Source organism: Saccopteryx bilineata, chromosome 3 (assembly GCF_036850765.1).
Source record: "Saccopteryx bilineata isolate mSacBil1 chromosome 3, mSacBil1_pri_phased_curated, whole genome shotgun sequence".
In the NCBI taxonomy this organism is placed as follows: domain Eukaryota; kingdom Metazoa; phylum Chordata; class Mammalia; order Chiroptera; family Emballonuridae; genus Saccopteryx; species Saccopteryx bilineata.
Window position 1 is genome coordinate 165,867,744 of NC_089492.1, and position 14,787 is coordinate 165,882,530.

General features: G+C 46.6%; 1 protein-coding gene across 1 annotated transcript; it reads right to left on the reverse strand.

Annotated features, from left to right (window-relative positions):
- Window positions 1–522: 522 nt before the first annotated feature.
- CD2 (CD2 molecule) lies at window positions 523–13,858 on the reverse strand. The gene is made up of 5 exons (XM_066264902.1): window positions 13,727–13,858; window positions 13,278–13,586; window positions 9,068–9,298; window positions 4,964–5,086; window positions 523–1,286 (listed from the first exon to the last, which is right to left on the reverse strand). Exons 1-5 carry the CDS (start codon window positions 13,785–13,787, stop codon window positions 988–990), a joined length of 1,023 nt encoding a protein of 340 aa, XP_066120999.1. The 5' UTR covers window positions 13,788–13,858; the 3' UTR covers window positions 523–987.
- Window positions 13,859–14,787: the final 929 nt, after the last annotated feature.

Here is a 14,787-nt window from a genome sequence, read left to right on the forward strand (position 1 = left end):
GTGCTTCTCACCACCTATTGTTTTAGAACCTTAACTGAAAACTGTTTTGTTCTCCCCACTTCCCTCAAAGTACAGCTAGCATGACTTTAGCTGGGGATGGGGTCTGATCTTTTAATAATGGTCCCTGAAGGCACTTGGGATTTCTATTGAACTGAGCTGTCTCTTATACATGTCATCTGATAGGCTCATGGCACCTCCAGCATTCATGGATTCCTGTTTTACAAAATTACTCTATAGATCCTTCTGACCACATCTGAATAGTTAAAGAGGTGAGACCTAAAGAAGTAGGTTTTCTGATGCCTCTTGTTGAAGTTTGTGCATAGAGGTTTCAATTTATTATACAAATCTACAAGTAGGCTGTCAGGCCAGGTTTGCAGCTGAGACCTGGGGAGCATGCTCTGGCTGTGCTGGTAGGATAAGGAGACCTAGGTGGCTTGGGGTGACCAATCTGCTCCTCCTGCAACACCAAACAGCCTTTTTTATGCAGCAGCTTGATGGCTCCTTTCCATAATGAGTAGACACTGGGGTCAAGTCAAAGTTTATTTTACATCTATTCTTGAGCTGGTGGGCAAGTTCCCACTAGACACATAAGAAACCCAAGGTTATCTTGGACAGGCAGGCAGCTTGTAGCAAGACACAGGCACAGTGACCACTGGATGCCGCACAGGGAGGCAAGTACAACTCTAGGGTTTTGTGTTCAGTCACCCATCATCCCAGTGATTGCCCTTGTACTGTCTCTCCCTTCCTGGTGTGGAGAGCTTTAGGAGGAGGCCAGAGACTCCAGATGTTAGACCACGTGGCTGAGACAGGTGTGCAGGTGTGGCTGTGGCCCATGAGCTCGGGTGGGGATGATGTCCTACTTGTAGGAGATAGTTAATGGAAATGCAGGTGTCCACACTGGAATGCGGGAATTCCACAGTGCCTTTCTGGGAAGGGACAGTTTCTATCTCTTAGTTAGAGGAAGGGGACAACTCTGTCAGAAGACAGCTATGAGTTTCCTGAGGCCCCACGGGGAGATTTCGGTTGAACTCGAGGCCTGGGTAGAGGGGGGCCTTTCTGCTGGTGACCTTGTGTGCCAGGGGGGGGAACAGGCCTCTTCTGATACTGCTGCTGGTGCTGGACACGGTGCCCAGGAGGTGGGGGACGCTGACCATGTACGTGGGGACGGTGACCAGGTGGTGGAGGAGGTTGGGATGAGGCTGGATTTTGAGGAGCCAGAATTTGGTGGAGCTTCTGGCCCTTTTCCTCACAGGTTGTTCTGTGTGCTCGGATTTCCAGTTCCTCACCTGCAACAATGAAACCACTGAATAGTTCATCTTGGCAAGATATGACCAATGCAACTGTTTTATTCAGTGTACCTTCTATGCATAATGCATCATGCTAGCTGCTTTCAGGGATGTGATGAGAAAGAAGAAGCTGCCCCTGCCCTCTGAGGGTCCCCAGTCTTGTAGGGGAGACAGAAATGCCCACCAGCAAGGTAGAAAAAGAGCTTTGAGAACTCTGGGAACCAGGAGCTAGGAGACAGGCAGGGACTTAGTGCCTGGGTCTAAGGAGAGCACTCAGACCTCACAGTCCTGCCTCTGTGGCATCCTAGAGATGGTTTACTGTGGGCACTGCATGGTTAGAGTCCTTGTCATAGGCTCTGAATAGGCAAAGAGGACATGCCTCAGTAACAACCTTCCTTCAGATGGGGTTCTCTGTTAGACCTGCCTTTCACCCAGTTTGACTCCAACTCAACTCACATTCTTTTGAGGGTTAGAGGATACACCAGGGATTTTTTAGTCCATAGAAGCTTACTAGTTTCTCATAAATTCAAAAGTAAGCCCTATCTTCTTGCATTTAGGAGGAAAAGAATTCCTCTTCTGGTCACCCCTCTGGGATGCTCTGCTTTGTGTGACTGTCATCCATGAAGACAGGCCTTTGGTAATGTAGACTCATGGTGATGTAGTTTTCCTTATGCTGTTTCAAAATTCTGCAACAGGAAATGTGTGAGGATGCTCAGCTGCCAAAGATCTGGAGGACTCCACTGGCCTCTCTGGCCTCCTTTGGGCTAGTTAGGTGCTCCAGTACCCGTGCCCAAAGACATCCTTGCAGGCCCCCGAGGAAACGGGGGAGGGCATTCTCTCTGGGGTCAGTGAATGGCCTCTCACACTTTGCAGAGATAGGGCTCAGCAAGCACAGGCCCTCTGCACTGAGCGTCACCCTGCACCTTTGGGTGGTGATGCCAGTCTGAAGGTTTCCCCTACTGTGGGAAATCCAGTCCTTGGGCAGCTTTCACCATGAGGACTAAAGACAGCAATATGGTGAGGACATGTGAGAGTCCAGTGTGCTCCTAAGCACACAAAGAAAAAGGTACAGAAAGGGAAAAACACATCCTCTGTGCCATCCTTGGTGCCCCAAGACCATGCTCAGAAGGCCGGGCAGAGGACTGTGACCTCTGGTTGCACTCCCAGCTGTGGCACAATGGAGGACCCTTTTCATCCCCTACGTGGCAGGCTTGGCTGGCCATTTATTTGTTTAGTAGTCTGTTCACCACTGTTCTATTCATTATCTCTTTGGACATTTATTCCTTTCCTCTAGGTGTTAGGTGCCATTGCTAAGTGGCAATGATGTCCCAGACACAAACACTGTGCTCAGGAAGCTTAAACTGAAGTCAGTGGGACTTCAAATCACAATGTTAGCCTCCAGTGAGAGCCCAGGGGCTCCACAGGGGTGCAGACCAAGAACCTCAGGAGTCCAGAAGGAGGAAGAGAGTCTGGCCGGGTGACTGAGATCTCCAGCCCACTTGGACAGACTAGGCTAGCCATGGGTCTGTGCAGCCTGTCTGGTCAAAGCAGGACGGTGGCCCCAGCATGCCCACACCAAACAGTGGTCCTGCCCAACATCCACCCTGTGGAGCTCCTCCAGGCTTGGCACCCCCTCCCTCACTCCCTCTCCTGGTTGTTCAGCAGGGCACCTGGGCCTGCACTCAAGGTTGTGCAAGATCAGGGTCAAGGGTGAGGGTCTCTTAACTTTGCACCCTTGGCTTTTTGCTGACCTCACCCTAGTCCTGACTCAGCCTACTGGCTATAGGATTTGGGGCAGATCCTTTAATCTCGTCTGTATGAGTATTACCGATTTCATAAGGGCCCTCAGAAAGTTGGATAACGTGACAAACATGAAGCATTACAGAGATTAGTGCCTGGCACAAGCAACTATTTTGTCCCCGTGAGGTAGTCATCATGCTGTCATTTCAGCCTAGTGAAAGCAGAGATTGCCCTGTGTGGGTAACATGGGAGGTCGGCTTTGGGAGAATAAGTAGTCTTTGATCAGTAGACATTGGAGAAGGGGCCTCTGTAGGGAAAGGGGGCAGAGGACAGTCCGCGTGAGGCACAGAAGTGCGGACGTCACAGGTGCCCATGGGACTCAGCAAGCGACTCTGTCCGCTGGGGTGAAGGGAGTGGGAAGGATGGGGGTGGAAACGTAGGCTGTGGGGGCGGGACTTAGGCAGAGGGAGGGCCAGTGGTCTGAAGGAGACTGAGGTGAGAAGTCTGAAGGAAGTCAAATCTGAAGGGAGCCAAGGCCTCCACTGCCTGGGGAGATTCAGACCAGGTCCTTCCTTAGGTGGTGCCCATTCTAGGAAAAGACCCAGAGTGTGGGGACCCAGTCTTACAGTAAATATGAGATTGCACAGGATCTGAGGGGCCTGCCCACCTGGCTGCATGTCCTGCTGATGTCTGGATGGCCCCTGCTGGACCCACCTGCACGTGGGGTCCCAATAGCCCCCTGCCAGCACCTGTGCAGACACCTGATGAGCCCTTGGAGTCCTCCTTCTTTATCCACAGTTTTACTTTCTACGGTTTCAGTTACTAGCAGTCAACTACAGGGCAAAAATACTAAATGGAAAATTCTAGAAATAAACAATTCATAAGTTTTAAATTGCACGCTGTTCTCAACAGCACGATGAAATCTTTCTCCCTCCCATCCAGATGTGAATCATCCCTTTGTCCAGTGTTTCCATGCCATACACGCTCCTCACCCATTAGTCACTTAGTAGCCATCTAGGTATCAGATCAACTGTCAAGGCATCACAGTGCTTGTGTTCACATCACACTTACTTTACTTAATAATGGCCCAAAGCCATTCACATAACTTTTATCACAGTATATTGTTATCATTTTTCTATTTTGTTGTTAGTTATTCTTGGTAATCTCTTATCGTGCCTAAAGTTATAAATTAAACTTTAATATAAGTACATATTTGTAGGAAAAACATAGTATTTATAGAGTTCAGTACTATCCATGGTTTCAGGCATCCACTGGGGTCTTGGAACGTAATTCTCACAGGTTGGGGGGCTACTGTATCGAACACACTGCCTTGGGTAGCCGGGATGCCCCTTGAGCCAGCTCTCCACTTATGAGCATAACCTTTTTATTCTCGGTGGGTCATCAGACAGGCCTGACTTGAGGAAGAAACACTCAGAGCCCTAACACATCCCCTCTGGACAGCGAATTGGAAAAGGAGGTGTGAACACCTGGTTCTAGAATAGGGTGCTCCTATGGGTTCTTTATGCCCTGAAATTCTACCTGTTCTAGGAGCTTTGCCACCCCCTCAGGAGAAGACAAGATGTTTGCTCACCGAAATGGAGTTTTGAAGCTAATCTGTCTACCCACGTAGAGATATGTGGCTTTTTCAAAATATGATCACACAGCCTGATGCAGAGTCAGCCTCAGTGGTGGATTCCAATGGGGCCAACCTGGATTCAGCTTCTTAAAGCCCCTACATTGTCACCACTGAAAATGTGTTTTTCAGATCTCAAGCAAGCCACAAAATGGAAAAAACTGTAACCACTGGTTACAGCCCTGATGTTCCGAAACTACCCGTCTCCATTGCTTTCTCATCAGACTAAAGTGTCATCCCTGTGAGCTATTTTCACGGGGATTTTGCCCAGGCCTGTGGTGAGACAGAAGAGGAGCTTACTTACCATTTCTCCTCCTGTGCTGTCTTTTCCTCTTGCTGATGACAACAATGAGCAGTACCACACAGAGTAAGAGCAAAATGCCTCCTGCACATATGCCAGTGATGAGGTAGATATCCAGACCTTTCTCTGCAAGGGAAACAAAGGAGGGATGGAGGGGAGTGGTCCTGGACAGAGAGACCATTATTGCTCTGGCCAAGATGTCATGCTTAACTCCTCCCTCTTGCGTTAAGCAGATAATAGAGCTTAATAGATGGGGACTTTTCAATCTCACAAAAAGCCAAACTCATAGAAGGTGGTGGATTGTGTCCATCCCTGAAAGAGTGGGGCCAGCCCCCTCAGAAGGCTCCTTGGGAAGCTGCCCTCCTGGACTAGAATGCCTAATCGTCATGTGCCAGGGCATTGTCCACTGTCCAATGAAGGAGACCATCTCAGAAGTTTAGATCTGAGAAAGAGTTTAGAGACAAATATTTTATCACCTCTAGTTTTACAGACAAGGCCCAGAGAGGCAGGGTGAGTTAACCGTGGCCACACAGTGTCTTCCTGAGTGGCTTCTTCAAGCAGATCCTTGTCTCGGAGTTTCCACACCGTGTGCCCAGTTGTATCTCCGACTGCCCTCCTACACCACTGTTTTTTTCTCACCCTCTTGACCAGACAGTGTCCAAGGACTAAGAGTAAATGTGTTCTGCGTATAGCCCAGCCCTCTGCCTGCACAGCCAGCACCCCATCCCAGACTTCCCTGTCCTGTAAGAGAAACTGACACTGTGACATGGCAGCAGTGGTGGACCTGATCTTCAGCTCCCAGACCTGCTTCAGTTGCAGTAATGCAGTGAGGATAACACGAGTAGGTTGTTTAGAGAAAAGGGTTTGAGTTCCAGGCTCTTCTAGGCAAGAGCTGAGTGACCTTTGTGAAGTTACTCCACCTCTCTGAGCCTGTTCCTTTCTTTATAAAGTGGAGATAATGAAACTTGCATCACAGGGAGGCTGCCGGAAGCCAGTCAGATAATGCAGTGGTCCCCAACCCCTGGGCCACGGACTAGTACCGGTCCATGGGCCATTTGGTACCAGTCCGCAGAGAAAGAATAAATAACTTACATTATTTTTGTTTTATTTATATTTAAGTCTGAACAATGTTTTATTTTTTTTAAATGACCAGATTCCCTCTGTTACATCTATCTAAGACTCACTCTTGATGCTTGTCTCACAAGTTTGACAATTATATTTAAAAATACCACAGTTTTTATGCTGGTCACATAATTTTATTTTGTGCATTTATCCATCCCACCCTAAAGGCTGGTCCGTGAAAATATTTTGACATTAAACTAGTCCGTGGCCCAAAAAAGGTTGGGGACCACTGAGATAATGGATGTGAGAGTGCTTTGAAAACTGTAAAACAACACACAAAGGCGAGGAGGTCCTGTTCTTAGCAGAGCTCTGTACACTGGCGTTTCTAGGAGCCATTCTGTGGGAGGGCTGCGGGGCCATGTGCCCTCTGTGAGTCACTGGCAATTAGAGAGGCAGCACTTGGGCCATGGGTCAGGGGACTCACCAGAGAACAAACAGGAGCTCAGCCCAGCATCACTAAGATACCCTCTCTAGCCAGACATTCCTTGGAAGACACTCTTGTACACCAGCCCAGGATGAGCCCCAGGAGCAAGCCAGAGGCCCAGCCACCAAACCAACAGCCTGCAGTTGTCTGCTGATCCTTGCTTTCTTTCTTCAAGTCTCTCTGACTGTGTCTTTGCCTGCCACTTGCACAACCCCTCTGGTCTGCAGATGAAGGGGCTTCCTTTAGAAAAGTAGGCATAATCTTAAACTGCTATGAAGCTCAAAAGTATCCGGGGTTCTTTGGAATCTGCTGGCTGAGGGGCAGGGCTGGGCTGTTGGAGTCTTCCTCATGCTGATGAGAGAGGCCCAGGCTCTGACCCTGGTGGACCCGCAGGGGCCTGGAGCTAGGTGGGGGCAAGGGGCTCAGCCATGTAGCCACCAGCTCGTCTTCTCTCAGAATGCTCACACGGGCGGCCACACCCTTATCTGGGGCACACTTAGTCTGTTCGCAGGTTTGCGCAGTGCAGCCCTCTGGGGCACCTGGGTGCTCCATGGGGGCGACATTACAGCTTGTGTCTAAGGCATTCAAAGCTACGTGCTCACGGTGTCTAAAGCCAACTGCCCCCCTCTTGCACTCCTTCCTGGAGAGAACATGCCCAGAAGTTTATGTGGTGGGTCCTTTGTCCTGTGTTCTGGTTTTATATACATACTCACCTTTTCTGAGCCAAATGGTTAGTCTTATCATCGCTCCTCTCTGTCTTAGCCTCTCAGGAGGAAATAGGCATCTTTTTTAGGTTCTTTAAGAGCAGCCTCCCCTTCCCCAGCATCCCCTACCCTGTGTTCCTCCCATCTCTTTCAGGCCCCTTCCCAGGCAAGCTTCTGCTCTGCACCACAAAGTGAGGGGCGGGAAGGGTTCAGTCTGTGAACCTCAGCTTCTCCCAGTGCCCTCCCTCCATCCCTAACACACACACATTTTTATTCTGGTGCAATCTAGTTAAAAAAAATTTTTTTAATGGTATAAGGTGGTCAGATAAAATACAGGATACCAGTGAAAATTTAACTAAACAATAACTTAGTTTAAGTATGTCCCATGCAACATTTGGAACATATTTATGCTGGGGTTTTTTTATTTGCTAAATCTGGCAAGTCCAATCAAGGGTCCCCTGAAAGGGGAAGGGGACGTGAAGTCAAGGAGGGACCATTCAATTCACTGTACACAGTGATGGGAAGACATACAGGATGAAGCGATGCTCATCTATGTCCCCTCCGATTGAATGTGGGCTGAACTTGGTTGCTTTTAATCACTAGAATACAGCAAAAGTGCTAGGATACCTATTGCTCCTGAGACTGTTATAAAATATTCATGGCTTCTGTCTAGAGCTCTTGTTCTTATTCTTGCTTGGTCTGCTTAGACTAGGGAAGCTGGGTGCCATATTGTGAGGAAACCCAATGGTACAGGACTGAGCTTGGACAGGGACCCCCTCATAGAGCCTGGACATGTTTGACATGACATACTTCCAGTATCTGGATTGTGGCTTCACAAAAGAGGCTTAGCCAGGACCGCTGTGTCACTCCCAAATTCAGGACTCACAGGATCTGTGAGATAATAACTGCTCGTTGTTTTAAGCCACAAAATGTGGGATAATTTCTTATACAGCAACAAATAACTAATTCAAAGAATATATATGAAAAAGCCTTACTTCTGACTTCACACCAACCCAGGGCTGCTTATTAGGGTCACTGAGCAGCCGTAGGCACTGTGGAAACTCAGGACTTCTGAACAAATAACTACTTTTAGTGTTCAGTTCCCCTTTGGGGGGTTGAGCAGAGAGCACTGGGGAGATAATCACAGAGCTGTGGGTCCTAGAGCTGAACACTACAGCAGACTGCCTCTCAAAATTTACTCATGGGGGTGATGTCAGGCTGTTGCAGCAGGCAAGAGCTCAGGCTCTTAGAGTGTTGGGATTTTCTGGTGCTGGTGCCAATGCAGGCTGCCTGCTTTAAGGCAGGAGGAGCATTTCCTATATCCATGGTCCTCCCTGACCTCACGCTCTTCTTCCCCCAACCCCCTCAATCCATGTTTTTTCTACAGCCTCTGATAGGAGGTGCTGTCCATCTTCCCTTCAGAAAAGAATCGTCTTTGCTCTCTTCTCCATCATTACTCTAGGAGTCACCATTGTGGTGACTGACTAGCCAACAGACCTTGGGTAAGTAAGTTTGTCTCTCTGGGAAGTGAGGGTTGCATAGATAGCCTCTACCACACCTCCTATATCTTCTACTTGGCAATTCTTTTTCCCCAAAGATCTTTTGAATTGCCTGAGGCTTCATTCTGCTCCATGGGAGGACTCCCAGGAGGGGTAAGCATAGAACACCACCTCCTCTCTCCTTTGAGTCTTCTCTTGAAGGTTTCCAGTGGGAAGAGGTCTGTTTTCAGTTCTCATCTGGAGGTCAAGGCTGCCTCCAAGCCCAGGAACCTGGGCCCTGAAGCAGGCCTCCACTAGGGGCTGGCAGGCTATGCTTGTGAAGTGAACTTGGGATGTCTGACCAGTGTCTACCACATACCTAGACAGCTGATGGTCACCACGCTGGTTTCCTTACTGATTTTGTTAGTTGCGGTACACTTAAATACTGCAGGTTGTTTGCTGGTCCACTTGTGTGTGATGACATTCAGACTGTCTGTGATATGGTTCTCATTTTGAAACAGTTTTAACTTAGGGTCAGTTCCTCCTTTTGCCTCACAGGTCAGGGTTGCGTTGGTACAACTCCAAAAGATCGAAGGTTTTGAGACCCTCTCTGCAAAGAAAATAAAGATCCAATTTCTATGAGGCAACTTTCTGATTATGATATGATTAACAAACATACCTGTTTATAGAGGGGGAAATAGAGTCAGTTTTGGACTAGGGAACAATTTCAAAGACCCCTAGCTGTTTTTGAAATCTATTTTATTTATACAGTACATTTAGAATAAATGTATGGTAACATTCATCCATATATTATGTCAGTAAAAAAAGTCGTATCAAATGTTTAAGTGCGGCCCTGGCTGGTTAGCTCAGTGGATAGAGCATCAACTCAATGTGTGGATGTCCCAGGTTCAATTCTCAGTCAGGGCACACAGAAGAAGCAACCATCTGCATCTCTCTCCCCTCTTCCCCTCCCACAGCCAGTGGCTTGATTGGTTTGAGCATCGGCCCTGGGCACTAAGGATGGTTTGATTGGTCCAAGTGCATCAGCCTCAAACACTGAGGATGACATTGGTCCCAGATGGGGGTTGCCTGGTGGATCCCAGTTGGGCACATGTGGAGGTCTGTCTTGCTATGTCTCCTCCTCTCACTTAAAAAAATATGTTTAAGTACTGTTTTATACCTTAAAATGTTTTCACATATCATAATACTAACAAACAGAGAAGGTGATATTTTCCTTCCTATTGACATGAAATGCCCAAGGCCCTAAAAGTTTAAAGTGGATGGATTTTTTCCCAAAGCTGTTTGGCCACTCATTGTGCCTCACTGGACCTCATCTAGAAGAGAAGGATCAGAAAGATGTGCCCCACCTGTCATAACAGGCACAACATGTGACAAAGCCCTGGGCAAAGTATTAGGCACTGACCTTTTTGTCGGTAGTTGATACATTCATAATCATAAATCCCTTGCCTCTGTTTTTCTGACATGAGACTACGCTAAGGGCTGGGCCTTAGCATCCCAGGCCGTGGCCAGGTACAAATCCTGCTCCACTTCCAGCTAGGTGACCTCCTCCTGTGTCTTTATCTCATACTTGACTCTCTTTCCCCAAGCTTGCCACCTTCCTCACCCAGTTTCTCTCCATTCACTATGCAGATGGACAGCTCATTTTCCCTGACTCCCAGGCAACAACATCTTGACCCTGAACTTTCCCACCGCATTGCATTTCTGTCTCAATGTATAAGCATGCAGAAATTGAGCTCTTCTCCCATTGTTGGCTTCTGTGGGACCAAGAAAGAAGAGGATGAAGAAACACCATCACACAGCAAGGCAGGGTCAGTGAGTAGTCTGGGGCTTGGGTCAAAGCATTTACATATCTTTTCAAAACGGAAATACTCTTTTCTTCTATTTGTGAGTAACATCTAATCATTGTAAAATTTGATTTTAAAAGTTTGAAGATTAAAAATCATTTGTAGTTCTACTACCTAGAGTCAATAATTATTAATGCTTTGATGTACCTCTTTTGCAGATGCTTTCTATACAATACATTCATGTTTTAAAAGTTAAAACTGTATGATATGATGTTGTAGTCTACCTTTTTTTCATTTTCTGATCTTTTATTAAATTTTTTCCCATAAGAATATCAAATACATCACCACAATATTTTTAAATGATGTATACTTCATTTAATAAATAACTTTCTAACTGCTAGGGACTTTTAAATCCTTTCCAATACTTCACTCCTATAATCCACATGGTCTTATTTTTTTATATATCTTCTCCGTCAGATAGCTTCCTAGCAGAGGACTGGCCACCTCACCTCGTGCTCATCTCACAGAGGAGAACTCCTTAATTCTAGGTTATAAGGATTAATTCTTTCCCCACTAACATCTGCTTTTAAGGGGCTTTACATTCCCTCTTCAGCCAGCAACAGCAGCCCCCTCATTCACGGGCTTTGGGTGCCAAGACTGTAGCCAGGAGAAGCATGAAGAAACAGTGAGACAGGAAGGGCATTGAGCCAACAGGTGTGTCCTGGGCACTGGTGGGCACCTTTGCATGGTTGTCTCCTTGAAGCCGTGTCTCACTGAATACCTGATGCAATTATTATTATAAAAGTCAGGCTCAGAGCAGATGGAGAATTTACTGAAGGGCAAGGCCACGTGTCATGAAATATTGATCAGTCCACAAAGTTAAGATGCTGTGTCATTCACACACACACACACACACACACACACACACAGAGCAAAGTGGCTGTTGTATCATGGAAAGATCTCTGTCTTTTGTCAGGGGAATGTGGGGTTTATTTTTGGGGTACTCAAATGTTCTAAAATTGGTTGTGGTGATGGTTGCACAACTCGGAGTGTGCTAGACACTTCTGAATTGCGTGCTTTAAGGGAGCAATTGGTGGTATATGAACTGTGTCTCAATAAAGCTTTTTGGAAAGAAAAAAAGTCACCATCCTTGGTAAAAGAAGCCCTGGGTTTGAATCCTGACTTTGCAGCAAACTGTGAGATGTCAGACAAGTAGCTTCTGCTTCCTTAAAGATAAGAAAGGGATAATAAGAGCTATCTCTTAGGATTGTTGGGAATTTTCCATAAGATTGTGTAAGCAAAGCACTCAACACCCAGCAGGTGGATACTGTGACTGCTACAATACTAAAGAAGACAGAAATGTGAGGCTCGTGTTCAAAGCAGACACCTAAGCCCATGTTGGCAGGAGTCTAGATATCTGGGGCTCTCAGAGCCCACAAGCAGAGGTCCCTCTGGCTCCATTCTTCACCCCACCCCATTTCTGCAATGTGCTCTCCAGCCAAGGCTGAGGACTAGGGTGTGGAAAATTATCATTTGTAGGGAGCTGGCAGTGTCTGGGATTTTTGGAAGGGGTGGGTGCCAGATGCACATACTAAGAACAGGGCTGGAAGGTGACCTTAAGTAGAAGAAGGGGCCCTGGTTCTGGTGGCATTTCCTGTGCAAAGCACAGAAATGTTGGTTTGCTCGCCGAATTGCTGGCTTGGGCTAGTTCTGGGGCTCCTGTCTTCCTCTCTGGGCCAAGTGCAGCTTCCTTTTCTTACTTCTTATCCCCCCTTTCAAACAGCTCCTGGACTTTCAACTTCAAAGTCATTTTAATTCCACTTTCTCTTCCCTCTGTCCCATACCCATGCCCCCCAGCCCAGGCTGGTCTCCACATGTGATGCTCCATATATTCATTCTCCCTCATTTTACAAGCACCCTTTAGTCTAGGCCAGTGGGTACAGCCTTTGCTTCTGGTTAGAATTCCCTGGTGACTTTTAGACCCAACTGATGCCCAGGTCCCAGGCTAAAGTATACTGACCTAATTGATCTGGGATGGAACCTGGACACTGGTAACTTGTAAAAGCATCTCAGTTGATTCTAACATGCACCCAGGACTAAGAACACAAACCAGCCCTTCTCCCCTTCACAGAAGCTTCCTGGCTAGTCTTCTTGCCACCATCTTCAGTACACCCTCCTGCCTTCCCGGCAAAGCACAGACACACAGAGCCACATGGTGTGTGCTCTCTACAGAGGTCAGCAGAAATCATAACCCTCTGCGGGCCACTCTGATATGGAGCGGATCAGAAACACAGGGTCTTCACCCTTAAATTCACTATTCCTAGCTCTTTCCTGCCATGTAATTACTCCTTCAGGGTACACTGGCTTGAAATTGTCTCTCTAATTGGAAGACTCACTGCTCTCCAGCGAGTCTCGCCTTTCCTGCTCTGCAACGAGCTTGCCCTTCCATCATCCAGCTGGAATGCCTACCTTTCTCTTCTGCCTCACCTGTTCCCTCCTCCTTATTAATGCCACCTTCAACCAGGTTCTTCACTCAGCCCCACATTCCCAGAACCGCTGAAGAGACAGTTTTAGGTGGATAGACTATCAGCTGTGCATGTCCACGTGTGGGTTCCCTCTCTCCCACAGGACATGAGCCTCCACTGAGGCAGGAGGGATACATTAGATTTCCTTTCGGGCTCCCCAAGGTTGAGGTTAGGGCTGGGGACATTCCACAAATGCCATTCCAAACTTGCTAAATAGCATCTATAGTGAGTTGGAAGGATTTAAGGAACAAAGACTTACCTAGAATCTTCAAATCAAACGTATGTTCCAACACATTTTTTCCAAGTGTGTCGTATACGAGCACGTTGTAGATACCACTATCATTTCTCTGCAGATGTTTAATTTTCAGAGTTCCATTTCTTAGTAGTGCATATGTTTCCCTTTTCAGGTAACTTATGTTTCCTCCTTTGAGTCGTGCAAGCCTGTTGCTGCTGTTATATTTGTTCCACTGTATATCATCTATATGGCCATTCAGTGAAAAATTAGGAATGTCAAGGTTGATGTCATAATTCAGGGTACCATGGACCTTGATGGTTTTAGGAGGTGCACCTATAAAAAGCAAAGCAGTTACTGAGGCCTTGAGACTCGCTGCCAGGCAACGCTGGGTTGCGACCTCTTTAACTCAACTCTCTTCAGAGTCTCCGAAGAAACTTCTAATGCTGACATTGGAGACCCACGCACCAACTTACCTTTGGTAGAAAAGATGAAAATCAGAAGGAAGCTGGTTAAGATTTTACATGCGAGGCTCATCTTTGGGGTTAGTTTCCTTATTGTGATTCTGAGCTTTTGCAAAAGGAACTAAAGTAAGACCAGTGGAATCCACCCCCGGGAACTTAACCACGTGTCTTTCTTCTTTTGCTTCTTTTACAGTAGCACAGAAGGTCGTATACATGCATGCACATGCACACACACACACACACACACACACAGAGCAAACCAACCCTGCTGATGTGCTCCTTTGCCAAGTAAATATACTTAGGAGTGTGTATTTTTCAATTCTCACACCAACCTTGGGTGGGTTTTATTACCCCCATCAAAGAGACAGAAACTGAGAAGCTAAATAAATCACTCAGGATTATCCTTTAGTTAACAAGGAGCCAAATTCTACCATATAGCCTGTTCTCTCTGCATGTATCCCAGTGTCTCTGACAAGACCACACAGGAATGTAGCTAAACATCCAAATGCAAATAGCAGAAGACAGCTATTTATTTTATGATTATAAATATTGAGAAATTAATACATATGAAATAATTATAAAAGTGAATTTTGCTTTCTCAAAAAGTGTTTTTAAGGTTCTAAAATTATTTTGTAATAAAAAAAAAACAAATATAAGTCAAGTCCTAGCTATAAAAGCTTGACATACCCAACTCTTATGTTTAGCATACATTTTTATAACTCTATTGTAAATTCAGTTAGGAAAATAAAAACTTGTTCCAAAACAAACAAAAATGCATAGAGACCATAAAATACTATTAAACAACCAGAACAAATTGTTCAAAACACATTTAAGGCCTGACCAGGTGGTGGCGCAGTGGATAGAGTGTCAGACTGAGATGCAGAGGACCCAGGTTCAAGACCCCGAGGTCACCAGCTTGAGCGCGGGCTCATCTGGTTTGAGCAAAAGCTCACCAGTTTGGACTCAAGGTCACTGGCTCCAGCAAGGGGTTACTCGGTCTGCTGAAGGCCCATGGTCAAGGCACATATGAGAAAGAAATCAATGAATAACTAAGGTGTTGCAACGCGCAATGA